The sequence below is a fragment of the Curcuma longa genome, chromosome 2 (genome assembly GCF_044706935.1).
Source record: "Curcuma longa cultivar G26 ecotype Majalengka, Jawa Barat chromosome 2, ITB_CL_G26_1.1, whole genome shotgun sequence".
NCBI lineage: Eukaryota > Viridiplantae > Streptophyta > Magnoliopsida > Zingiberales > Zingiberaceae > Curcuma > Curcuma longa.
Window position 1 is genome coordinate 6,123,020 of NC_133862.1, and position 27,424 is coordinate 6,150,443.

Here is a 27,424-nt window from a genome sequence, read left to right on the forward strand (position 1 = left end):
TGTGGGACTAAAATCCAATGCGACACCGATCCGTTAACATCATCCACCGTCCAACCAATGGTAGAGTTCGTCTCCATCCAAGCCCATCGCCGACCGTCCATCGAGGCGGATCGCGATTTCTAACGCCACTGCCCAAATTCCACGTCCGCGATGACCTCCTGCTCCGTCTCTTCGTCGCCTGGTCGAGCGAAAGCCCTCCTCCCTCGATTCTTGCTTCGTCCCCTCGATCGGAGGAATCCAGATCCAGGAACATAGATCGGTCGTTTTCCTCTCGGGTTCCTCCTCCTCCTCGATCTTGTGGAAGACGGCGGCTCTGAGTTCTAGCTTTTCTTTCGATTTTTGAAGCTCGCCTCGGTTGTAGCTCGGCCTTGTGGTCGATCCGAGACTGGTTTTCTATTTGTTCGGTTTCTTTTCGTGTGAAAATGGCGTCGCGGCCGGATCAGGTAGCGGATATGCGGCTGTTCGATGCCTACTTTATGAGAGCAGATGTGGATCGGGATGGGAGGATCAGCGGCAAGGAGGCGGTGACTTTCTTTCAGGGATCCAATTTGCCGAGACCACTTCTGGCTCAGGTATGACTAGATTTTATACGTTAATCTGTTCCAGCTCTTCTCGGCTAGTTCGATTTGCAGTCTGAAGCCTTCTGCTTTAAGTTGTCATCGGTTCAATTCCTTCGATGACTAGAGAAAATAATTTTTTCTGTTTAAGCCAGATCTGTTTGTAGTTGTTTTTTTTACTTGGAAAAATCAGATTTAAGATCCATTTCATCTTTGGATATTGTTAATCCTATAAACTATGCCCATAATAATTGAGTTTTCTCTAAATATCGATTAGTCATGCAACGCCAATATGAGAAATCATTTGGTGCCATACCTGCTTTACTGGGTTATCAGTATGTTTAGCGTTTCCTCTTTTTATTTGTAAAAAAAAAAAAAATAGCCATTCCACATTGGACATTGAACGAGGTTTGTTGCCATTTATATCCATATGAGAGTTCCATAGTCTTAACATATATGTCTTTGAGGTTGTATCCGATCATCTGGATCAATGACTTCAATTGAATTTGGTATCTTGAGGCTTGTTCTTGCTGTGTTAACTTAGTCGGGTCCAAGCAATAATTTCATCCATATTCTTATGAATCCCCATTCTTATCTTCGGTTATATGTGTTAGGTGTAGCTGTTTGTTTGGAGCTGAACCTATTGTAGTTATTAGAAACTGCCAACTTACATCACTATTTTGTGATTCGATGGGATTGTCATATTTAAGGCATCTCTTAGGTAAGAGGATTAAATAACAGGAAATAAAAGCAGATGGTTGCTGATATTCTGTATTTAATCACAATCCAATCCATTTTTCTTTCTCCTATATGAGTGAGCCCTTGCTGGACTTAGATTTGGCAATCTATGTGCCCTTTTTGTAGCCCCCTTGTTGGTGTTTCAACCATCAATACATGTTAATTTGCTAGAAACCTTTTGAGATAGGTTGATATGCATCCATTTTGAAGTCCTCTTCTCATTCACCAAGATATATAACATATTCAAAGGTAAGATTTGCAAAACTGATTGAAAATTCACCAAGAAATCTCTTCATTTGTTGTTGATCATCAAGGACAAGGGATAGGTTGTTGGTTGGATCAATTTTTACAGGTATGATGGTCAATTGTATCTCAAGGAAAAGACAACAAATTTGGATCAGATTTCAAATACTGTGTCCGTATTGGTATCGGACCAAAATTTTAAGATTTGGATTATTTTTGAAATCCATATCTCAAGCAAAGTAAACAAGTCATGCTGCTTATAGTTTCACAGAAACTAAGAATTGATATTATTTGATGCATTGAATGAATACAAGTTTTTTTTTTTTTTTTGCAACACATCCTGAATTTATTATTTCTTGTTTAAATTACTAGATCAACTGTATGATTCCTGCAGCTGTCCAGGTTCTTTAGGTGTTCCAATCTACACTATGAAAATAAGTGAACTTAAATTCTGCAAGGTCGTATTGTTGGACAGATACTTCATATTGAATGGTTTTTCTCACTGTCATTATTGTCTTATGCAGATATGGATGTATGCTGATCAGAGACAAGCTGGTTTCCTTGGCCGTGAGGAATTTTACAATGCTCTGAGGCTTGTAACAGTTGCACAAAGAGGTATACCACTTACTCCTGAAACTGTCCAGGCAGCTTTGAAAACCCCTGATGCAGCTAAAATTCCTGCACCAAAGATAAATACTTTGCCTGGTCCTGCATCTCAGATGAACTTTGCTGCCATCAGCTCTCCCTCTCCCCAAATGAGTAGGGTGAGACCAACTAATCAAAATCCTGGTTTAAGGGCTCAACCACCAGTTGCAAACATTGGTATGAGCCAGCATGCTTTTCCCTCTGGAAACCATTTGGTGAGGCCATTTCAAACCGCGCCAGTTGCTATTTCACCTTCACACAAGGAAGGTGGTCAAGTTTTGCAGGGCAGCAATAGGCCAACAGTTTTGCATCCTCCGGGTTCCGTTACACCAAACATTTCTACTGATTGGTTCGGTGGTCAGAATAAGGGAGTGATGGTGCATGGGGTTCAACAAGCTTCTTTCACAAGTGTTCCCTCCTCAGTAAACCAAGATGGTTTTGGCATATCCAATTTTGGATCAACTTCCAGAACAGTTTCTAAACCTCAAGACGCAGCAACAACCTCAATTTCATCAACACCTATGGATTCAAAAGCATTAGTTTTAAGTGAAAATGGCTTTTCTGATTCAAATTTAGGTGGTGATGTGTTCTCTGCAACTCAGGCAAAGCAAGAAAAGCCTTTGACTAACCTTTCTGCAAATGTTATGCTTAACTCTTCCAATAACGTCCCTGTTATTTCTGGATCTCAGAATTCCAGAAAAGTGCCTGAAGCTGATACTTGGCAGAGTATGGCATTGGTTCCATCTGGTGAGAATCAGTTGCAACAAACTCAATCACAGATCAAGCAAAATCAACTAGACATGAAACAAAGTACTTTAGCAATGACTCTTTCAAGTGGTCCAGTTGGAAGTGTTAGTTCTACTTCCACTCAGCCTCAGTTTTCATGGCCAAAATTTACACAGTCTGATATTCAGAACTATCTTGCAATATTTATCAAAGTAGACAAGGATAGAGATGGTAAAATTACAGGTGAAGAGGCACGCAATTTGTTCCTTAGCTGGAGGCTACCAAGAGGTAGGCACTGAATTATCCATTTTGAGCCTTCATCTTACCAACTCACTGTGTAGCTGTAACTTCCCCTCCAAATCTTTTATTTTAGATACAATTTTATCTGCAACTTGTTATTTGTTCCTTCTTCTCCATTATCTTCTTTGTCTAATAGTCCAGTAAGACATATCTTTCCTTCTTTTTGCGATCGTGTTATTCTTGTTTGTATGTTGGGAGGTGCTTTCTTGCTATCTACTAAGCATGTTGCCTTGTTTTGTTACTTGCTTCTGACCTGTAGAGATGCTTTTTATTTCCTGTATTTCCAGAGGTCTTAAAACAGATATGGGAGTTATCAGATCAGGACAATGACAGCATGCTTTCACTAAAGGAGTTCTGCATCGCCCTCTATTTGATGGAGAGACACCGAGAAAAATGTCCTCTTCCTGTCGTGCTTCCTAATAGCGTGGCATCTGATCAAACTTTGCTACTAGCTACAAATCAACCTTGGACTGGATATGGTTCACCAGCTAGCCAATCAACTCCTGGTATGCTTACTAAAATAACATCCTCCCATGTATCTTGGAGGATCGTGTCACTTGGTTAATATAAGGGATTACTTTTGGCATTTTCAAATATATCTTGTGATTCATGTGTCAGTACAAGGTATGGCTATGCCCCAACCTTCTATGCCTGCTACTGTCAAGCCACAAATTCACAAACGCTCACCTCAGTCTGATGACACAATTGAGGCTGTGCAACCTAAATCAAGAGTACCAGTACTGGAAAAATATCTGGTTGACCAACTCAGCAAGGAAGAACAAAGTGCACTGAACAGCAAATTTCAGGAGGCCTCCGATGCAGACAAAAAGGTCTATCTTCTTAATCATGTCATTATTTTCTTGTAGAACTTGAACATCTCTGACTTTAGGGCTACTTGATTGGATAAAATTGAGAAATATCAAATAACTGACTAATTGCGAAAAAATTTAGTTTGTTTATCATGTAACTTTCTCTTATTTTATGCACAGAAGAATATGTTTTGTCTTTGACATTCTACTATAAGATAATTCCTTGTAGCCTATTGTGGAGTAACTGTGTTTTCAATAAAATTCCTTCACTAAGAGGAGTCTGCTCGCACATGGCATTTGCAACAAGTAGCTCACTTGTAACTGTTTGGTTCTGTCCCACTAGTTGCAATGGCAGTTTTTCATTGAAGAACTGTAAACACTGCTTGCAGATTCAAATGATCATCTACGAGTAATTATTGGAGAAGCCGTAAAAAAATTAAATACTAGTTTAACAATTAAAAAAAAAATAGTGGTCTCATAGGTTTATTAATGATATTGACATGATGTTGTGCCTTTCTTCAACTGATATAATAATTTTGGTAATTTATGATTATGTAATATATTTCTTTATTTGGATTCAACCAAGTGATACATGTGTGATGCCCTAATGTTTTTTATTCAGTAACTTATGGAAAAAATTTTAAATCGTCTAACCCTACTTAAATGTGTGGTCCTGATGCTGTATTAATGGAAACTGATATGCATCAGGCTTGAAACATAATACCTGGTAATGGGAAGAATATGAAAGAAGGCATAATTTCTACATAGGGAATCAGTAATTACATCTTCAGATCAAGGCTCATGCATTAGGATTTCGATATTAGTCTAAAGCTCTTTAAATGCATCCCAGAGAACGTAGATAGTAGACAATGAATATAATATATTGTAGATAGTAGATAATGAATGTAAGATAGAGATAGTAGATATGATTATAAAATATATAATACAACTGATAGCCACAAATTATGTTGAACTCCTGTTCCTATACACTTATTATGTATCTATACCATGTTGAAGCTGCAAACACAGATTTCATGTACCATACACAGTTGTTGAATTCAAGATATAATAGGATGATGGCAAGGGTTATGTTGGCCACCAATTCCCATACGCTTACTTGCTATATATCTATACCATGTTATAGCTGCGGACACAGAATTCTTCAAGTTTCATACACAGTAGCTTGATTTTCATCCCCTTAAATTTGTAATATAATTAAGAAAAAAAAATCTTATTTTTAGACATCAATCATCCTTCCTTTTTCCATGAAGGTTCAAGAACTGGAGAAGGAAATATTAGAGTCCAAAGAGAAAACTGAATTTTACCGTTCCAAGATGCAAGAACTTGTAAGTTCATTTTTTTCATTATCTAATTGACAATAAGTTATAATAAATCACTGTCTCTGTGTTTTCGTTCATGAGTTACTGTTTCAACTGACTTATGTCTACTACAGAAAACTGAATTGTTGTCAGTAGATGAGATAACTTTGTTGTTTTTGCTAGAGAAGAATTTTAGTATGATGCTGTAAATATATGCTATGAAGAACTTTATATTTTCTTGTTACACTACTAAACAAACTTAGTTTTGTGACTGACACTGAATGTTGGTAAATGTGCAAACCTTGTTAATCTCTCCATAGCTGAACATCGTCAGTAATGGTGTAATGTGCATGTAGGTTTCATCAACTACATTTAAAAAATTCCTTTTGTAGAAAACTAGAAATCTAGTGTGTTTAGTGATAATTAATTACTCTATCTCTAACCATGATTTCTCATATCAAATGGAAGGTGTTGCCGAGCAGGAATTGATAATAGAGCATATGGCTGGTTCTTCCCATTGTATTTTTTGGATTTTATTTTGGGGAGTTTCATTTTGGGTTGCAAGGATAAGTTGAATCCTGTAAAGTACAACTTGTTCTCTACTAATCATTCATACTGCCCTTCATTTGGACTCAAACTGATTCAGATTTATCAAAACTGCATTAGCTGCTGCTGTCTGTGACACATAAAAAATGGTGTAAGAGGGGCCACTCATGCTAGAGTGAACTAAATATTAAAGGATTTTTTTTTGGCAAGAATAATGGGGAGAGGAGATTGCTGATGATGCGTCCTTTGCTATATTTTCACATCTTGCTACTTAAGTGTTAGAAGTATTGATCTTGAAGAGACTTCCATTTGTATCTATAAATGGAAACTAACATAAACTTGGTTTCCATCAATACTATGATAGCAAAACTTGCTAACACGTAATATGATATCTACATTGCCTTATTACTACAGTTTCTTTTTTTTTTAGAAATAACATATTTTATATTTGATTAATTTCTGAAATTAGAAAAAATATGTATAGTAAATTAATGTTATCTGTAAATTATAAATTTAAACATAAAATTATTAGTTTTTATGAATATTAAATTTCTTTTCTATGATATTTGAGATGTAAGTTTGGTTTGAGCCCATAATCTACATATAAAACAGTAAGATGTAAAGATGTTTATTGTTTAAATATCCGCTTGATTATGACTGTGTCATAAAATTTCATTTTCCGTTGTTGTTAGGTTCTTTACAAAAGTAGGTGCGACAATCGATTGAATGAGGTAACTGAAAGGGCATCTGCTGACAAACAGGAGGTACTATTGTTTTGGGGTTTTTTTTTCATAATTTTATTTCTTACTGTTGCCTTTAGTGCAATACCCCTAGTTTATCTTGCTTTGATTCTAGTTATCTTTCTTGCAATTTTCATGCCTGGCAATTTGTTAAGTTCCTATGTTGAAAGCAATGATACTATAAGAACATAATATTTATGGTTACTATTGAACTTATGCACATAAAATCAATGTGGGTGTAGGAGTGTAGCTATTGTCACAATGCACAATTAGTTTTGACTTTTTGAGCAACAAACCAAAAATGACGGAATATTTATATTTGCATCAACACACAAGCATTATTGGAGATTGAAAATACACTTGATGAAGCTGACTAGTCTAAAAGGTTAATTTGGCAGTGTTCTATGTTCTGATTCATTTTGTCAGAGAGACAAATAACATTGATGGTGTAATTGGGTGGCCAAAATTGGAGTATCTCAGCCAGACTTCTAATAATGCTGACTTTGCAGCTGGTATAACAATTATCTCAGCCACAACTGGAGATTTATCCATTAGAATTTTAAAAATTGAAAAATCAAAAACTATGGATGTTTGGTTGAACTCACTTCAATTTTGTCGACTGCACTTCATAGAAAGTGGTCAAAGATAACATTCCATGATCTCGATCTTTCTAAAGTCACTTACAACTTGATATTGATTTCTGTTAGCTCCAAACCTATCGGATCTAGAACTTCCTCCTTGATCCTCGATATTTGATTTCTAGGAACTGGCACAAGGTCAATACAAGTTTAGCTCAACTTCTAACTAAAGCTACTAGGTAATGATTTCCTACCTAGATGCACTATTTTACATTCAATTACATTCTACTCTTATTACAATAAAGACATTTTTTGAGTTTGAGTTTGAGTTCCCTTCAAGCTTAATGACATCCTTCTAGATTCCAAAGCCTTCCATAGCTTCATACTCAATTTAATGCACTCATCATCCTACCTTGAATAAAGCCAACGTACACACTTGACCCAAAATCAAACACAAAGCATTCACTTAAATTTGTCTTGTCAAACATTAAAGCTCCTGAGATGACAGAAGATTGGTCTAATGTATAGTAGAAACTTAGAATATGTTTAAGTTTGTTGATGATAACTTGGGCTATGCATAAGCTTGAAGTGGAAGTGCAACATATTTGGATATCAAACACAAATATGAGTTTGTGATGTATACCTGGAGCTCCCTTATCCAAGCTCTATTTTGTACGCCGACTTGGATGGATGTTTGTATGATAAGTTACAGTGATTATGCTATCAAGAAACAAAGTACTCCATTTGAGTGATTAAGGATATGCAACTCCTTGTAAATTTATCTGAATTGCTTTCTGAAAAGTTGTTAATTTAGCTTAGTGTTTATATTCTGCAATGGCAATGTACCCCTTTTTTAGGTTGAATCATTGACCAAAAGATATGAACAAAAATGCAAGCAAGTTGGAGATGTAGCTTCAAAGTTAACTATTGAAGAGGCAACTTTTCGTGATATTCAGGTATATATTTGGCTTTGATAATGGGTTTGTAGGGGCTTAGTTTCAGGGTATTATACCAATGGTTTTCTTACCTTTCCCCTTCAACTGAACCTGGTTTGTTTTCAGGATAAAAAGCTAGAAATTTACAATGCAATATTGAAAATTGAACAAGGAGAAACTGCAGAAGGTTCACTGCAGGTAAGCTTGGTTTGCGCCATTTTTTGTGATCAAGTTAACTTGGTTCATCCATGTATTGGTTGTACAGGCACGAGCTGATCATATACAGAAAGATCTTAAGGAGGTTATTAACATTCTTAATGAACGGTCCAAACAGTATGGATTACGTGCTAAGCCAACTACATTGATGGAGCTTCCTTTCGGTACTCTGATATATCTTTTTCAATATTTTATTATGATGTTGCTGTTTAAATTTCTAAAAGATAGCTTCATTGAGTCTCTCTGTCTTCAGTGTTCATATTTTAATGCTGAGATTGTCAATAGCTAATACAAATATACAATTTCATATAATGGGTTTCATCTTGCTTATTGATCTTTCTGAATTACCTTTGTTTGCAGAGTTAGAATTTAATGTCATGAATTTGTTGAATTAGATTTCTGCTGAACCTTTAGGGTCCGATTAATTTGGTGGAAGATATGAAGGAGAGGAGGGAAGTTTAGAAAATTAATATGGAGTTCCATCATTTATTTACATCTTTTGGTCACTTTTTTCCTTCTCATATCTTTCATCAAAGTGATTGGACCCTTTTCCCTCAAAAATAGGTCCACTTCCTGTGGATTTACTTCTTTGTTGAGTGTTAATCAAATTACTGGTGAGTCATAATACTATTTACCACTTCAAGTAAGTAAACATCCAGCTAGAATACGAGTGGTAGGAAAAATACCCATTGCAGTACAATTGAGATTATTAGGGATGGAGATTATAAGCTAGTGTGCATAGGCTTGATTTTTGTCCCCTTTGTCTAGAATCAAGGCCAGTAAGACATTGCTTACAAGTTATAATTGGTAAGTCTTCTTAACAATGTTAACCAAATTTTCAAAGATTAATCTAATCATCTAACCTCTATTTTGGATTTGTAGCAGTTCTAATTTGCTGTTAGTTTTATGTTAGGCTAGTCCTAACCATTGTAGTTGTAAACTCCACCATTTAGCAATGACCCTAATAATAACGTCAGATCAGATAGATGATGTATTAAATATATCCCAGGATATAGGTGAATAACGGTGGTATGATTTAGTGCTTTCTTGTTTTGGATAATAACTCATAGATTGTGATGGCTGATCTATTATGATAGCAGAGTACTTAAACTTAGAATTAATGATTAGCTCATGGAGGATGTTGCCTTTGTTGAGAAGATCGACCTTTGTGTTGATGCCTTTTTTTTCACTTCTCTGTTATGATGCTGTCACATAAATATTACATGGACTGAAAATAAGTTTAAAATGATTCTATAGCTTAAATAAAAGTTGTTTTGACTTATTGATCTTCTTTGAAGTTTTTATGCTATATCCCTAGTTATTCTTTTGAACCATGGATTGTCGTATTTGCATTTGTTACTTGTTTTAATTATGATTACTTGCACATTCACTATCAACTTGCTGACAATAATTTTTCCCTGTATCATTTTGTTAAGGTTGGCAACCTGGTATACAGGAAGGAGCTGCAGATTGGGATGAAGACTGGGACAAATTTGAAGAAGATGGTAGGTCTCTGAAATTCTCATGTTTGAATGAGAGCGTGAGAAAAATATTTGTGTGCACGCAACTCCAGTGAAATTTTGATAGTAGTTTCGTGCCGTGCTATTCAAAATAAATGATTTTTTTTCATATAATTCTACTAGATGGCATCCAACTATTATCTTGATTATTTGTTTTCAGGCTTTTCTGTTATAAAAGAGCTTACAATTGAAGTAAAAAAGGATATCCCCACTGGAACACCAAAACCTCAAGTTCAAAATGACAAACTTCCTACTGAGGAGGTGCAAGAAACATCTTTGAATGGTGAGGACAAGTCTGTGACAACAAGCTCGAATGCCGAGGGCACAAATGAGAAGCCCCATTCTTCTACAACTGTGGAGCCAATGACTGAAAATGGATCAACTAATCTTAATAGCTCTGAAACCATAAGTAAAAGTCCTGCAAGTGCTGGATTAAGTGCCGCAGAAAATCCTAAAGATGATCAGGCTGTACCTGTTAGGCTTGATGATTCACCCCGTGCAAATGAAAATAGCAGGTAAAACTGATTCTTTAGCTGCATGGAAAATTTTGTTACAGATGCAGGGTATACATTGAAAACTGAAAAGGTTGAAATATCACAAGACAATGCATCTTTGATATCATGTTAAATTGATCCAACCCCTCTTGAGTAATGCACCAAGGATTGTTTCACCTTTAAACAAAATGGGTTATTTAAGACATTTTAGGGAATTATCAGTCAAAAAACATCATCAATCGGTATCAAGCCATGTTAATCCCATTTATTTGGAGTCGGGCCAAAATCATAAGTAAACGGGGGATATTGAATATGTTACCATGGTATTGTCTCACATACTATTCACTTTTGGAAGACCTAACCCAAGCAATTAGTTGATGTAGTTTATAATGTTTTTGTAGGAACATAGGTTGTCGTCTACGATCTGTTGTACATGGGTTTTACTTTCATCAGATGCACCACTGGCTTTGGCTTCTTTACTATTATGCACTAGAAACCTATCCTGTATTGCTTGAATTATTCCAAATCTAATTTTGAAGTAGCAAAAAGGGAAAAAAAAAAAGATCCTTGTAGGGTTGAATAGAACAATATCAGATACTGGTTCATACAAAAGGTGGTGTGCATATTATACATTCTGTCCTCTGGTAGCACATCAGTCCAACAGTACCACCAAATAAAGGGTGGTCCAAACATTAAACATCAGTTGGCCAGTTTTTAGTGAAATATGGTCCATGCTCAGTACAATATTCCTCTTTTCTTTCACTTGTAGCATCTTTATTGCTAATTCAGATTACCAATAACCAAAGTCTTTATCCCACTAAGTAGAGTCAAGCTCTATGGATCTCCTACACAATTGGACTTGATCTCCAAAAATACATTTAATTTTAATTTTCACACTGTGAGGTTTGAATCTATGACCTCAGGGATGAGAGCATTGCTAATTCAGATTGTTGAGTCATATAAAGCTATGCAATGATCATTTTTGGAACTTGTAATAATGTGGTTTTGGCCTTTTATTAGTCACTGTGGATTTCATATCGTATCCTATACGACTTTTATATTTTAGTGAATGTACTTATTTCTGTTTTAGTGATCATGAGACCGCTGAATCCAGTATTCCGGAGGATAAGCATGCTATTGAGCCTGCATGGGGTCCAACTTTTGATCGAAGCGATGACACTGATTCTGTCTGGAGCTACAATCCAAATGTAAAAAATTCTGGTCCGAGTTTTGATCACAGCGATGACACTGATTCTGTCTGGAGCTACAATCCAAAGGTAAAAAAAATTATAATTCCATACCAGTTTCTATCCTTTTCTTAGTTCTGCAAGAGTTCATATCATGTCCCATATCATGTCTCAGGAAAGTGATCATCATACGCGAAGAAAGTACTCTTTTGGGTCTGATGACTTCGGTTTATTCCCTCCCATCAAGACAGATTCTCCAAGTGGTGCCAGTGTGGTCGGAAGGGAGAAGGGGCCTTTCTTTGATTCTGTTCCTAGCACACCAATGTACAACTCTGGCTTTTCTCCGAGGTTCTCTGAAGGCCCAGACGATCACTCTTTCGATAGCTTCTCCCAAAATGATTTCTTCGGCACACATGATACCAATGCTTTTGGTCAGCGCCAGAGCTTTGCAAGATTTGATTCATTTAGCAGTACTACCGACTTCAACAGGCCCGACAGCCTCGCAAGATTAGACTCCATAAACAGCCCAACTGATCACAACAGGGGCAGTAACTTTGCGAGGTTCGACTCGATACGCAGCACTGCAGACTACGGCGGGGGCTTCTCGTCCTTTGACAGTGTCGACTTGTTTGGATCAGGACCTTTCAGATCCTCAGATAATCAAAATAGCCCAAATAAAGGAACTACGAACTGGAATGCATTTTAGCATGCTGCTATCTTGTGTCTTTCCGCCATCCATCAGATCAGAGCACCTTTTGTTCGTCCTCCTGTAAAAAAAAACACATTTTTTTTTTATCCTTTTCTTTTTCGGTTACTTATTTATCATTATTTGTTGTTTGGTTACCTGTGCGAGATTGTGTATCCAGGATGTCATGTCCTTGTGTGGATGGGTTGCTTGTGTGAGAAGAGAATAAAAGTAATGCCGACTCTGGATCTGGTACGTCAAGGACAATATCTCTATGAATCAATCCTCCGACAGTAAGTACACATTCCCCCACTACTCTTGTTACTGTTGTAACGTAGATAAGCTTAAACGTACGTTGTGAATCATATCTCTATTTTTTTTTCAAAAGCTTGTGTAATCAATGTATTGCTGCTAGTGCTATTATATGTCCATCTGTATTCGTATTTTTAGCTTCATGAAACATTCGACGCGCCACTCGCCAACGTTGGATTCCGATCTACTCCATTTCCACAAGTCAAATAAACAAAACAAATAATAAGGTAAACTAATTATCCTTCTTAACTTTTTCAGTTTATGTTTGAGATCTTTTAATATCGTTGCTGTCTGTCTCTTCAGAAAGTTGGTAAATTTCTGAAAGTGCTCTTAGAGAGTTCAGTTGAAAGCGGCTGTCAAATAAGAGTGCAAAGGAATTGAATCAAGTTGAGTTGACTGGTATAAAAATATTAATATTTTAATTTAAATTTAAATTTAAAAAATATATGTAATATTTAAATTCAATTTGAAATTCAAAAAATATAAACGATTTTGATTAAGTTTAATTTGATTTTGAATTTTAATTTGAGCATAATTCGCGATTTGAATTTGAGTTTTGTTCTATTACTCAAATAATACATTTAAATTAAAATTATATAAAAATAAATAGAGTTTAATTTAAATTTGAATAGTATGTGATTCATGAATAATCAAATAAAATATTATAAATTTAAATTTATTTTTTTTAAATTATTAAATATATTTAAGTTTGATTTAAATTTGATAATTTTAAATATAAATTAAATAAGTCTACGCATTTGCATCCTTAGTGAAAATTGATCTTTTTTTTTGTTTTCATTTTTTTATTTTTTTTAAAATAGTTGTTTGTTTTGTATTTTTTAATCTTATTTTTTGAAAAATGAGAAATCATTTTCTAAGAAAATAAAAATTGATAAAATATTATTTTCTATCGAGAATGGAAACTACGGTTGATAAATAGAAAATATGAAAATGCGGCTATAGTAACTTCACACACCCTAATCATGATCGCACAACTTTAAATTTCTTTTCGATGTTGCAACTTCATCGCGCAACTCCTTTTCTCTCCTAATGTCGCAATCTCATTGCACAACTCCTTTTCTCTTCGACGTAGAAACCTTCCTTACACACAATCGTTTTCAATTTTTTCTTCCTCGTGCAAGCAAGCCGACACCGCAACCCTCTTCGTGGGTATTTTCCTTCACGCATGATGCCACAACTCTCTTCTTCCTCCGCAAGTCGACCAATGGCACTATCTTCCACTATTTTATTTATAATTTTTTATATTAACAAATTAAATATATTTTTTAATTTTTTTAAAAAAATAAAAAATAATATATCATATCAAATATATTTTTTATTTTCTAAAAATTAGAAATAAAAAATAAAAAATAAAAAAAATTCAAACCAAACAGCTCCTAACTCATTCAATGCACAACAAAAGAGGAGACCTAATTAAAGATTTCAATAACATATAATATATCGATGATAATATTATATTTACTTGGCTGACAATGCTTGGCGAGATTAATAATAAAAAAAAAAGCAAAATCACAATTTTAACAAAGTGAAAATATCAACAAAGCAAAATCGTTATTTGACCACAGGCCATAGCGTGATTGTAAATCATAAGACGGATAGAATATTTGATTTTTTGCATTTGACATGAATGTATATGATACTTGAAATATTGATGACATTGAATCGTCGGATTATAAATATTTGTATTTTTTTAAAATTTATAATTTACAGAATAAATTAGATTATTCACCTTTAAAGAGTTGAATATTTAATTTATTTTAAAAAATAATTGAAATATTCGTTTTGAGATCGAATTAATATAAAATAGGAGTATCTTGTTTTCATTTTATAAAGTATTCAATGTACGAGGTCAAATAAAAATAAATAAAATAGGGGGTAAAATGAAACTAGGCCATTTTAGTTAAGAATAATTATTCGGTTAAAATTAAATCAAACTAAATTAATTAAAATGGAATCAAATTAAATTTTTTTAAACAAACGAATCGACTTATTAATTCAATTTTCGATAGAATAAATCGAAATAATTAAATTATTTAAATATTATTAAAAAATTATTATTTTTTATTTTGATTAATTTAATTTATTCAATTTATTCAGTTTAATCGAATAAGAAATTTTAAAATTGAAATCGAATCGAATTAATTAATTTTTTAAAAAAATAATAAAAATTTTGAAATAATCTAATTAAATTTTTAAATTTGATCGATTTATTTAATTTAATTAAATTTTTGAACACCTTTATTTATAGTAAGGAATAATAAAGATATTTGTAATTTCTCGATTTAGAGGGGATGCACAATAGTAGTGAAGATATTCTGATCCGGTCTAATCCGAACCCAAACTTTCCCTGCAAGTTAAACTCAAGAACTCCAACGAGGAAGAGGAAGAGACAGAGGGGAGAGAGAAGGGTCGAAGGAAGAAGACAGCTCATGCTCATGGAGGACGACGATTTATTCCTCCAACAGTTCGATCCGAATGAGCTGGGGATCGCCGCCGAGTTCCTCACCAATTGGCTTCCCTTCCTCACCCGATCCCTCTGCGACGGCTGCTCCGCCACTCTCCGCCGCCGCATCGACTCCCTTCGCCCAGGTATCGCTTTTCCCTTCCCGGCTCTTGATTTGTTTTTCGTTTTTTCCTTTGGAAGAATGCTAGATTGCTTAGTCCGCTGGGGTGCTGTTCTTCTTTAGGGTTCGCCGCCGAAGCCGACGCGGATGCCTCCGGGTCCACTACCGCGGAGGATCAGGCGTCTTATGCCTCCGCTAGCTTCTCTGGCCCCTTTCCCGATCCCCAACCAACTGGGTGGGACGTCGATCCGACGGCTTTGCCGGAGTCTCCCCGAATCCGGATGTCTTGGGCTGACATGGCTCAAGAAGACGAGCTCGAGGAGGCTGCGGCGCGGCGAGGAAAAGACGGAGGAGGCAGGGAGAACTCCGATTGAGGGAGCGGCAAGAGTAAAAAGTGAGACTTTGAAGAAGGAGACGGGATTGTCTAGGGAGCAGAGGGAAGAAATACGCTTTAGGAATGTTGTCAGGAAGAAGGATTTCATATGCCTGGAGAGGGTCAATGACAAGATCGTTAATATCCTCAATGGCCTCGAGCTGCATACTGGAGTATTCAGCGCTGCCGAGCAGAAAAGAATTGTGGATCTGGTGTATGAGCTGCAAGAGAAAGGGAAGAATCATGAGTTGGGAGGTGAGTGCAACATAAAAATCTTAGCTTTCAGCAGTGTTTATTTATTTATTATTTTTTTGTCAATCCTAAGCTAACGATTCAAGAACCATAATGAAAATTGGGAACCTTTTTAGAAATAATGTAAAAAGGATCAATAGATATGAGAATCAATTATCATGATCAAACCATATTGTTCTTTTGTTAGTTTTTGTCCAAATACCTACCGAACACAAATATTGTGCTGACTTCACAAATATATGGTTGATACATGGTTTTGTAGTTTCACTTCATAAATGTTGAATACCCTCTTGGACGACTAACAGCTTCTCTGTGCTCAAGTTCTATCAATCTGTGCTTTCCATTTGTTCGATTGAACTAATAGTATGAGCACTGGTCCAGAAGAGATTATAGTGTGCACATGATTCTTATTTTTACTTTTTTGAAGCAGATAGAATTACTGTTTGAATTCTTGATTTCTAGTTATGATTATTAGCCATTTTTTTCTGGTAAGTCCTTTCAATTGTTGCTGGGTCTCATAGACAGTACATAGGGGTGTGACGTATTCAGAAGGTAAACAATTTTCTCTTCCAATCAAACACATAATTGCATAGATTACTTATGGTCTTTAGAAGGATGGAATCAAATGCACTATGCTTGTTATTCCAAGGCATGTAATGTATTTGTAATGATTTCTTGTCCAATGCCAACTGTTAAAAATCATCTGAAGGTTTAGTTATTTCTGAAATGGAAAATCAGGGTGTAAGGGAATCACCAGTTGATGACTTTGTAGTCTTGTTTAGCATTGCATTAAGCGTTATCAGCAAAACGTAAAATAATGTCAAAATTATAAAAGTATGGATTTTGATTATATTTGTTATAAGGCTAGGTCAACATCCCTACCTCTTTTCCTACAAAGTGTGAAAACAATTAGAGAAAGAAAGAAGGTTGGGAAAAATTGATGCAACACTAATATTGAACTGCCAAACCATAAAGGAATGTGGCATATAAATTGATGAAACAAAGGTAACTATCTTAAGATAATGGATACAATTTTATCAACGAAGCTTGAATATTACATAAACATGTCATGGCTTTTATAAACTCAATACCAACTAAATTAGGAATGAAATACCATCACAATAGTCCTATTAAAATCTTACCAAATCAAAGAACCATTCCGTGCTAAAAGATACCCATTAAACTATAACCAAATTAAAATGATCTCTACCAAATTAAAAGTTACTAAATTTTGACACCCAAATTAATATAATTATCAAAATCAGTTATATTTAATTAAAATTAATTTGCACTTTGCATCATTCCCCCACCAAGGAGAACTCAAATATAAGCGAGTGGTAAGCATATTTAATTAGGTCATCATTTCCCATGTGTTAGGAAAAATAATAGTACAGGTTTAGCCTTGTCCTTCACATAGCATAAAGTGTCTGACATCGTGTCTTTTGGATGCCCCTTCTAATAGGTAAGAAATAAGTCTCCTATACTTTATTTGTCCTTTTGTTATTTGGAGCATTGGTGAATGCAAAGGTGACACCCAGAGCCTCTAAATTTGGAAAAAGAATCAAAGAGCAAACTGCAAATTTAGAATTTCTTTAGGATTTTATCATTGTTTGATATGGATTTTAAGAAAAATAAGAGACAATCATGATTGTATTTGTACCTAAGATAATGTCCACTTTAATCGATTTGTCATTATCTCTATAGATGAGATACTGACACACTTGTCAAGCTCAGCCATTTATCCAAAATTCTTAAGCTCAAGATGGTTGTAGCTCATTTGTCTAAGCTAATAAACCCTTTCATTACCTCAATTTTCCGTGGGACAAAACTAGGTTGTCAAATAACTAAATAAGAAATCACGAATAGAAAGAGTGAATGATTGGAATAGAGAAGATGTTAAAGAATCTTGTACAATCGTGATGTGTCCTTCAGATTAAATAAAACTTCATATGACTGGTATGACTAGCCATACTTTATGGGCTGGAATGTGGGGTAGCTAGTAAATAACATGCTTAAAATTTTAGAGTAACAGAATGTGAAGGCTAAAATGAATTTGTGAGATTATTAGAAAAGATAAAAACAAGAATGATATTATCTGAAACTTATGTCGTCTGTAATTAAGCAAATTTTGAAGATTTGGATATTAATAGTGATTAAACCTTGCATATAGTTTAGTGAGATAAGCTTCGTGTGGCTGATACATAAAAGTTGAGATTAGCAAGGCTTCTTGTTGTTGGTTATCTTATATATATATATATATATATATATATATATATATATATATATATATACAGATTTGTTCTCCTGGGCGCCTTATCCTGGGCGTTCCGTGGGCGACGTCGACGTGGAAGACAGGTGGCTGCGAGCGCGCGCGCGTGGCAACAAAAACAACTCGAGCGTCGCGATTCCTCACTTGCGAGCAGAGAAACCCTAACTCATTCCTCACTCGCGAACCCTGCCTGCCGCCTCTCTTCTCCCCCTGCTCTCTTCTCCCTCGCCACCGCAACCTCCCGCTGCTCCTTCTTCCCCTACCCGCCGCCTCTCTTCTCCCCCTGCTCTCTTCTCCCTTGCTCGCCACCGCGACCTCTGCTCGCGGCAAAGACGCGTAAAACAAAACTCCTTCTCCCGATTCCGCTACTCGCCGCGGCGGGCAGGGTTCACGAGTGAGGAACGAGTTAGGGTTTCTCTGCTCGCAAGTGAGGAATCGCGACGCTCGAGTTGTTTTTGTTGCCACGCGCGCGCGCTCGCAGCCACCTGGCTTCCACGTCGACGTCGCCCACGGAACGCCCAGGATAAGGCGCCCAAGAGAACAAATCTGTATATATATATATATTATCTTACTGGGGTCGAGCCTATTCTTCATGGTCTTTTCTCAGATCCCCTACCTAACTCAATTCATTAAAGGAAAAACTCAGCCTATCTTTCTTTTGGAATGTGTCTTGTAAAATTAATTTATAAACTTGCAAAATTGTACAGCCTAATAATCAAGTTTGAAAACTTTCAAGCTTATTAGGCCATTTAACATTCTAATTGGATTTATTTTAAGAGTCAGTATGAACAATGTTCATTTTCTTTTCCATCAACTGAGTCATTTGTGCAATAAGGCCGATATAAACAATTGTTTTTAGCTTCATTTGGATGATTCAAACAACATAACTGCTTCACTTAATTAAGCACTAAACTACAATAAACGCTGAGGGAATAGGCTAAAAGATTGCTGTAATCTGTCGTTTAGTTTTAAATGAAACCTTTGTTGCAAGAGCAATATAGTTGGTCATATTTTAATAAGCAGCCTTTACCATATCCTTGACAGTTCCATTTGTAGCAAGTATTTCAAACCCAGATTCATAATTCCCTTTTTGTCTTCTTCCGGATTTCACATTACAATTTTTAGAATCTTAATTCTAAGCGTGACTTTGATACTTAACACAATCATCTTCCTTGTCTTGAAGAGAATTGCACTTCAGTATTACATCACTGATAATTATTTGCTAGGGTTTGCATTCTGGTATACTCGTCACTACTTAAGATCATGTTTTAAACTTTTAATTTTATATTTATTCACATCGATGCAAGTTTTTGATTGCATCATGAATGGTTGTATTTGTAGAACACACATATTCTGAACCATCGAAATGGATGCGTGGCAAAGGACGAGTGACAATTCAATTCGGATGCTGCTATAATTACGCCGTGGTACTGTATTTTTTTTCCTTAGACTGTTCACATTTCTGGGGAGAAGATTTGATCAAACTAATAAGTATTTGGTTGTAGGATAAGAATGGGAATCCTCCAGGCATTCTGAAGAATGCTGTTGCTGATCCATTTCCTCAACTTTTCAAGGTGATAATAAAACGGCTAGTTCGCTGGCATGTCCTTCCAACAACATGTATCCCTGACAGTTGTATTGTCAATATCTATGAACGCGGAGACTGCATACCACCTCATATTGACAGCCATGATTTTGTTCGACCGTTCTGTACCGTGTCATTTCTTAGTGAGTGCAATATAGTCTTTGGATCAAAATTACAGATTGTCGGGCCAGGCGAGTTCAAGGGTTCTATTGCAATCCCCTTGCCAGTTGGGTAAGTCCAGTAATTTATGAGTCCCATAAATTTATGAACAACTTGTTACATTTGATGCTACAGAATTTGTATCTCTTCCTGGCTGATCCTTTGTTTCCTCTCTTGTCTAGGTCGGTACTTGTTATCAATGGTAATGGGGCCGACGTTGCGAAGCATTGTGTCCCAGCTGTTACAGCCAAAAGGTAAGCTCAACTCCATCTAAATCTCCCTTCTTTTTCTTTTGCTCGCGGAACTGACTGCCTGTGTGTTTCCCCTGGAAATTACAGAATTTCTATCACATTCAGAAAAATGGATGAGTCGAAGTGGCCGATTGGGTTTACACCGGAATCAGATTTGCACAACATCCAACCACTTGAATATCCCCTGTTAGAAGCTAGCAGATCTCCCCGCCTGGAGAAGAACAAGCAACTGGAAATAGAGAGTAGAAGCTTCAAGAAAGGAGAACATAGAAAGGGCAGACGCCGCGAAACTAAGCAAGTACATAATTTCCAAGACAGGCAGCTGCACACCGGCGATGCGGGTTTTCATGGAAATTGGGATGGCCAGTCACCGAGTCACAGCGGCAGCGGTAGTTTTGTAAGAGGGAGCAGCAGTTCAGGTTACAAGATTGAGCCAAAGCCAAGGAAGCCAAGACGAAGCATCCAGCCAAATGCAAATGACGATGGTGAGTGGACTACCCCAATAAGCCATCCACACCGAGAAGATGATCACATTTTCGATGATAACCGGGAACCAAACGGAAGGACCGTTAGCCTTTTGCAACGCAGGATCATCATAAATCGCAGAATAACAGGAGAAGAATATGAAGATGATGATGATGAGTTTGCACGAGGTCCGCAACTGCCTACGCAGGATGATTCCCGAGTTCATTCGCGATACTCGAAAGGGCGGCGGAAGGTGAGAATGAACTTGTCTGATGGTTAGTCCGGGAAGTTGTCCAGTTAACCTCCAGTATTTATGATTTTGTTGAGATTGGTTCGAATTGTTTCTAGCCTCGACGCTATTCTCTTTACTTCAGTCCACCAGTGTTTGCATTACATTACATAATTGAGAAATGTATCGTACGCTGTATCTCAAGTGTGGATTTAAGTTGATTAAACATGAAGAATTACTAATAATAATAATAGGCTTTGATAATAATTAAAGTGTTGTTCCATTAGATTGTTGTTCACTAACTAATTCCTCTCCATTTCTATTATGATCTGCTGTTGTTGGTGGCTGTGGCCGGTGTAGACGTCCAAGAAGTAGAGCATGAAGACGAGAAGGAAGCAGCAGCAGAGCATGGGAATGGGGCCGAAGACCCACAAGTAGAGCGGGAAGGAGAAGTAGAAGGCCCTGAGGCCGAGCGACCAGAAGTATCCTCCCCTGTTCACCGTCGCGGCCACGTACTCCACCGCCAGCTCCGCCCCCTCCGGCCGCTGCCGCTCCGCCGGCACGTTGATCAGCATGCTGGCGTGGCTGTAGTACCTGATCGACTGCAGGTTGAGCAGAAACGCCAGCAGGAAGCACACCAGGATCGCGAAGAACTTCACGGACCTGCCCACCTCGCTCGTGTCCCCCACCACGATCTTGATCTCTTGCCGCCCCCTGCTGCCGGCCGTGGTCGTCATCAGCACCGCAATAAGCGAGCTGAGCGTGATGGCCATCGACGCTAGCAACGTCGACGCCATGATGTTGTTCCTCAACGTTTGCACCGCCAACACTCCATTCTTCGTCGAATCCTGTGTAGTGTAGTATACACATGCACATCATACAGCAATCATTCAACTAACAAATTTAATTTGATGAATAAATATTGCACCTCCATCATGGTTCTAGTCCAGATGCGGCGGTTGACGGCGTTGATGCCGATGACGGTGGTGGCGGGGCGGTGGAGGATCCGGTGGAGGAGCCAGAGATGGTAGCACAGCATCACTGCGAGGCCGAAAGGAACTAAAACGTAATCCACCTCTTCTTTCTTCATGTTAAATTTCTACGTACGAATGAAATCAATATGGATTTCAAAGGCTAAACACATATATATATACATAAGCATAACTAGTAGACAACTTGGTCTTTTTCTGTGGGAGAAAGAGATGTAAAATGAAATGATGGTTCCAAGATGATTCCTTGTAGTGCAAACTTACTTGTCCAGTGCCCTTTTTATTTTACTTTTATCACTTAATTATGAGAGTATATACTTCTCAGTCTTACAAACAGAGGAAGAAAAAAAATGAAAGCCAAAGTAAAAAAAAACAAATGTATTAATTGGATTTCTTAAGAAGAGTAAAAATTATTATTACTTGGTGGTGCACCTATTGATCGAGGTAATTACTTGTGTGTAATATTCTAAGGAAAAGGAAAAAGGAGATAGTGGGTCTGAGGCAGCAAATTGGAATTTTTCCTCATGCGGCGAAGTGAATTCTGACCTTGGGAAATGGAATTAGAATGTCAACTAATTATCTGATGGTGGAGAACTGGAAGTGTGCTCTAAAGTTAAAGCTGCTTTGTGTGTGAGCTTAGTGCATGTCAGAGTTAGCCTCCACCGTGCAAATATATTATCATTCCTGCTGCAGCAAAAAAATAATCTAATCCACTGTCTCAACAGCTCCACATGATCATATGATAAGATCATCTATCATGAAATAAATCAAAACATTATAATTGATCACTAGAAGAAGTACAATTATTACCATCTCTTCATCAAAATTTGACTTTGCCTATTTCAACAAATCTATCTCATCGTAACCAACTCAATTATACTCTAAAGGCAAAGTATATTGTCATCTCAATTAGGCATGAGATGGATATCCATCTTATGATCATCCACTAATTCAAAGACGCAGACCTGCATGTCATTTCTTCACATGATCAATCGCATCGCACTGCGTCGAGCCTGATGAAGATTAAGTGGCAAGGTTGTAGCAAATAGTTTAATTATTTTGTATGAATCACGGTTTTTGCCATGACAACAGATAGCACAAGCTCAGAAAAATGTTGGAATGACTGAACAATTAGCACAAGCAAAATGAAATGAAAAGTTGGGGGGAGCAATTCGATATAGCTGAAGAATTTGCATGTCTCTGGCACGGGAGGTAAATAAAGATCTAGCTCTCTGCTGCAAATGCTTTTTCAGGGTGATTACCGTCGATCATCGAGTGGTGGGGAAAATCGTATTTCATTCTTTCAGCTTGGAGATGGTGATCAATGAGTACTCGTACCACTTCTTTGTGGACCACTGCATTGCCCTCTTCTGTTAGGTGCAAGCCGTCACTGTAAACATGATTTACCAAATAGGGTATCTTGCTTTAGTAATCTCGGATTACCCTTCGTAGACTATCGGTGAGAACTTCAACGAGTCATAACAAAATACACCAAACTCACTCAATATAGAACAATGAGGAACTGATTGAAGACGGAAAAAACTACTAAACTTGTGAAGCATTATTGCAGATTACCTTAGAAACCTTTCCTGCCATCCTATTGTTTCTTGCATCTTCGACCATAGATCAATGCAGGGAACATTCAGCTCTTTAGCTAGCTCCACACACTGCCTTGCATAAGCACCAGTATTGTCGTTCGTCCTTTCTGGTTGTTTCATTGCATTCTCACCATATAAGGATCTAATTAGTGATAAAGAAGCTAAATGTAAGGATATTACAGACCAAATATTGCATTACATGACTAAATAACGCAGTTTGACAAACAAATATATAGGTGTTTACTTGAGAACTGCTTGGACAGCCTTGCAAAGAAATTAAAAAATACTTATACAAATTTGATTACACTCCATTGCCAACTATATACATTTGACCAACTATATACAGAACAAAGTATCTCAAGCACACCAGATCAAGATCTGATCTGAGCTATTATTGAAGATGTGGAGTGTTTCAGATTGGTCAGCACAATTTTATGTTTGGCCAGATTTATTAACGTTAAGGAAACGGAAATCCTTTGTTTTAACCAGTTAATTAATCTAAATCTTAGTATTGTTTATCTGTGTTAGTGTAACTGTATTAATTCCATGCTAAACTAGGTTTAATCTGATGAGCAAGTCGAGAAAAGCCAGAAAAAAAGTTATAAAAGTTCTCCTATTACTAGTTTAACATGAGTCTGAAGTCTTCTTGAGAACCAAACGGTAGCTGAACGGTAAAAATAATGAAGAACAAGAAGAGGAAATAAAACAAACAAAAAATAAAGGGCAAGGAAGTAAAAAAGGGTCATGCATATGCTGGATAAAAACAAAAGAAATTATCCATAGATGAAGAATAAACAACTGCATGATTACACAAACAAACTCATCAACAGGATATGTGTTGAACTACACATCCTATGATTTCAAAATGTTTTGAAAAGAAACCAAACAGAGATGCCAGCAGTACGCATTTGAACTCACTAGTTATACAAACGTGCTACAGCAGAATATGCTATTTTATTGTGTAAAGCTGGATTAAGAAGAAAACCAACCTTGAATATTCCTTCCGCCCATCCTCATCAACTGGGGGTGGAGTGATCAGTACTACCAGTGTAGTGGCTGAACCATCCTAAAATATCAGATTATGCACAAAATCAGGAAGGAAAGCATACATGAATAAGAAAAGCATTCAACAATATGCATTGAATGTCATCAAAACATGAATCAGAAAAACTAGTATCTGTTACATGCAAGAAGTGAAACTGAAACTTTAGCTCAACAGATGTACGATTTTATTATTGTTTGTTTAAAGCTGATCTACACTTTTCAGGATATACAACACCACCAACTAATTCATAATGAAAATACCAAAATGTCATTGCACAGAGTCTAGCATTTATACTCCACAAAGTTTGATTTCCTCTAGCCCAACAGATACAATGAGCATCTTATCTAAGCATGTCCAGATAAATATGGATATGACCATAAACAACTATATCCTATGAGTATTTATTGTCTGGAATATACACTTGAACCTTATATTTATAGCCTTATGAAATCTATAAGTTCTGTTAAACATAACTGCTACTGTGGCAAAGAAACAAGCATAGATTTTAAAGGAATAATTAGAATACATAAGCATGCTGAGAAAGTTATAATTGCATTTCTTCGTCATTTTAGTTGTGCTAGTTCTAACTATGTGGAGTAGACTCTAGGGATCTTATCTCTCATTTGAACTATGCAAGGCTGTATAGAGCTTTCAAATCACTTTTATTTAACTGAAGTTTTCTCTGCTTCCTTTTATCCCTTGCTTTTATTCCTTGACAGTCAATTATAATTGATTTAACTTGTCAAATTATAGAGTCTATCAGTTGTCTTTGAATTAAATATTTACATATTTTTCATTAATTTTATCATAGGTTAATTGATAAATCTATCACAACTTTTGTATGGAATTTCAAACCTCATAACAATTAAAAGTTTTAAAATATATCAAACTTTTATGTTTTAACTTAAATTCTTTCATCCGTCTGCATTCTTTTGTCCAGGTTAGTGTTAACATCATTAGTCAACTAGGTACCAACCATGTCATGCCACCAATTTAAGTGGAAAAAACTCTTTAACACTATCTCTAAAGTTAGCCCTAACCTTATAATCGACCCCACCTAAGTAGTTTTTGCTACTACATTGACACAATTGGTACCCAGTCAGCAGACTATGTTGACAGATTGACTAATCTCACATTCTGCCATGTCAGTTCCATGTCACCAACTTAACAGCAGATAGACAGAAGATAAAATCTGTTTAGAACTAAAATCTAAATATTATGATAGATTTGATATTCCATTCAAAGATTGATAGATTTATGAGTTAACCATTTATCATATGTTTCGAGCTGCATCTAATTTCTACTTTTCTACACAATTGCATTTCAATGTTTGACTAGGGAATTGCACTTCTCCTGATAAAGAATCATAACCTTCAAATGTTTGACAATTTTACTTAGGTTCTCCTTGTATTCTTCAAGAGGAACATATTGTCGTTCACTTGTCCGTCCCAGCAATGCTGCATCATTTGCACCAAAGAAAATAGTTACCACAGCAGGAGGTGTCAAGGAGTTCTGGAAACACAGAATAAAGCTTTCAGTTCACCACAGAACATAAATTAGCATAAACAAGATCCATACGATGATGGGAACAAGGCAAAGGCACTTAGAATTATTTAAATTTTGAGATCCAAAAAATGTAAGCTAGGGGAATGTGATCTAGTTAATAGTTAACACAGTTTAGATGCATTGTCAGACTAATAATATTGTATTAAGAAAATTATCACTATAAATCACAGAAACATAAATAATCAGTAATATCACCAATAAATATTTAATAAGGCATAATAAAATGAAATATGATTAAGTTTCTAACATTTGCCAACAGCTGCAATATGTATCAACCGTGCAAATAGCTTCAAAAATATACATATATTGATTGAGTGCATCACAGTGATAATGCTTCTTTTTTATTTTTCATATTCTGGATTTTTTTTGCATGAATTAAAATAAATATAAACCATTTCAGTCTTCCCCCTGTCTGGTAAAGTGGACCTGAACTAATAGAATAGTGTGGTCCAAAGAGTCAATTAAAGACTAAAACAATTAAACAAGGGAAAAAATGGGGTGAAACATACGGCATATTTTCAAATGAGAATGAAAGACATACCGGGGGAAAGAGGTGATTAAGCAAAAATAGAGCCCATCTTGTGTTGTAGCCACCAAAACCTCTTACAATTACATCAGCCTTGAAATTGAGAAAGATGTAAACATGGTAAGACAAATTTCAAAGAACATACATGAAGAAATGAAGTTAAATCTAAATATTCAAAGACGACACCATAATTGTCTTGAACTTTTCTATAATGTACTTATCCATTTAAATTACAACCTAGTTAACTTTCTGATGCATTACCAGAAGATGATTAAACAAGAAGGATTGAGGTATATTTAAGAGGCCCCAACAATCACAAATTTTGGAAATAAGTAACCTATTATTCTCCGCCAACATAGAAAAGAAAAGCCCACTATCTACGAAAGAAAACAGTGGGCATAGAGTGTCCATCGCATCCACAGACCAAGATTTTTAACAAAAATAAAGAATTTCTAGTTTGACAACTATGAAGAAATCCACTATTTATGAAAGAGAACATGGAGGAACAGATGCTGAAGATTTAGTACACTTTACCAACGGATCGAGAAAAATAGTAAAAAAAAAGAGCGGAACCTTTCGCGAGTAGGTGTTTGCAAGAGAAGCCCCCCACCCGCCGTGCCTGAAGGATTGCTCCGTGATGGAATCCCCAAATAGAACGAACTGCGGCCTAGCCCTCTCCGGCGCCCCGATCGGCATCTTCTCCTCCGCTTTCTTCGCCCACTCCGCCGAATGTACAGACACAGATCGGTGTGTTTGGTGGCGGCGGCGCCGGTGTCGGTGGCAGTATAAATACTCTAACCTAACAGACGGTCAAACCCAAACCCAAGCCCAAGCCCAAGACCAAGCCCAAGTTCGGCCCAGCCCGGAGGATGGAATCTGACATATTAATCCCCCAATTCTCTAAATTTTACAAAATCGCCCTTTCTTCCTCTTCCGCCCTCCCCTTATCTTCGTAGCTCGCGGCCGCCCTTCTGTTTGCTCC

At 36.6% G+C, this 27,424-nt stretch overlaps 3 protein-coding genes and 1 pseudogene across 6 annotated transcripts; 2 read left to right on the top strand and 2 right to left on the bottom strand.

The window, feature by feature from the left end:
* Positions 1-13: 13 nt before the first annotated feature.
* On the top strand, positions 14-12,630 carry LOC141820714 (uncharacterized). 4 transcript variants are annotated; one of them, XR_012601153.1, is made up of 14 exons: positions 14-572; positions 2,063-3,197; positions 3,497-3,715; positions 3,828-4,039; positions 5,290-5,364; positions 6,576-6,647; positions 8,059-8,157; positions 8,263-8,334; positions 8,402-8,516; positions 9,789-9,857; positions 10,033-10,387; positions 11,457-11,643; positions 11,729-12,322; positions 12,420-12,630. XR_012601153.1 is itself a non-coding variant. In XM_074708086.1 (13 exons), exons 1-13 carry the CDS (start codon positions 423-425, stop codon positions 12,257-12,259), a joined length of 3,291 nt encoding a protein of 1,096 aa, XP_074564187.1. In that variant the 5' UTR covers positions 14-422; the 3' UTR covers positions 12,260-12,381. The 4 variants fall into 4 exon arrangements, 3 of the variants coding, with proteins under 3 accessions (XP_074564187.1, XP_074564204.1, XP_074564199.1); XM_074708086.1 differs by lacking the exon at positions 12,420-12,630 and having other exon boundaries at positions 11,729-12,381; XM_074708103.1 differs by lacking the exon at positions 12,420-12,630 and having other exon boundaries at positions 11,481-11,643; positions 11,729-12,381.
* Positions 12,631-14,925: 2,295 nt separating this feature from the next.
* On the top strand, positions 14,926-20,916 carry LOC141821127 (RNA demethylase ALKBH9B-like; annotated as a pseudogene).
* A 104-nt stretch (positions 20,917-21,020) lies between these two features.
* Positions 21,021-22,378, bottom strand: LOC141822451 (uncharacterized). Its single transcript, XM_074709901.1, has 3 exons — positions 22,254-22,378; positions 21,647-21,817; positions 21,021-21,566 (listed from the first exon to the last, which is right to left on the bottom strand). The coding sequence occupies exons 2-3, from the start codon at positions 21,806-21,808 to the stop codon at positions 21,021-21,023; spliced, it is 708 nt and encodes a 235-aa protein (XP_074566002.1). The 5' UTR covers positions 21,809-21,817; positions 22,254-22,378.
* Positions 22,379-22,602: 224 nt separating this feature from the next.
* Positions 22,603-27,192, bottom strand: LOC141821845 (GDSL esterase/lipase At5g62930). The gene is made up of 6 exons (XM_074709217.1): positions 27,016-27,192; positions 26,458-26,535; positions 25,722-25,862; positions 24,295-24,371; positions 23,283-23,447; positions 22,603-23,097 (listed from the first exon to the last, which is right to left on the bottom strand). Exons 1-6 carry the CDS (start codon positions 27,136-27,138, stop codon positions 22,932-22,934), a joined length of 750 nt encoding a protein of 249 aa, XP_074565318.1. The 5' UTR covers positions 27,139-27,192; the 3' UTR covers positions 22,603-22,931.
* Between the last annotated feature and the right edge of the window lie 232 nt (positions 27,193-27,424).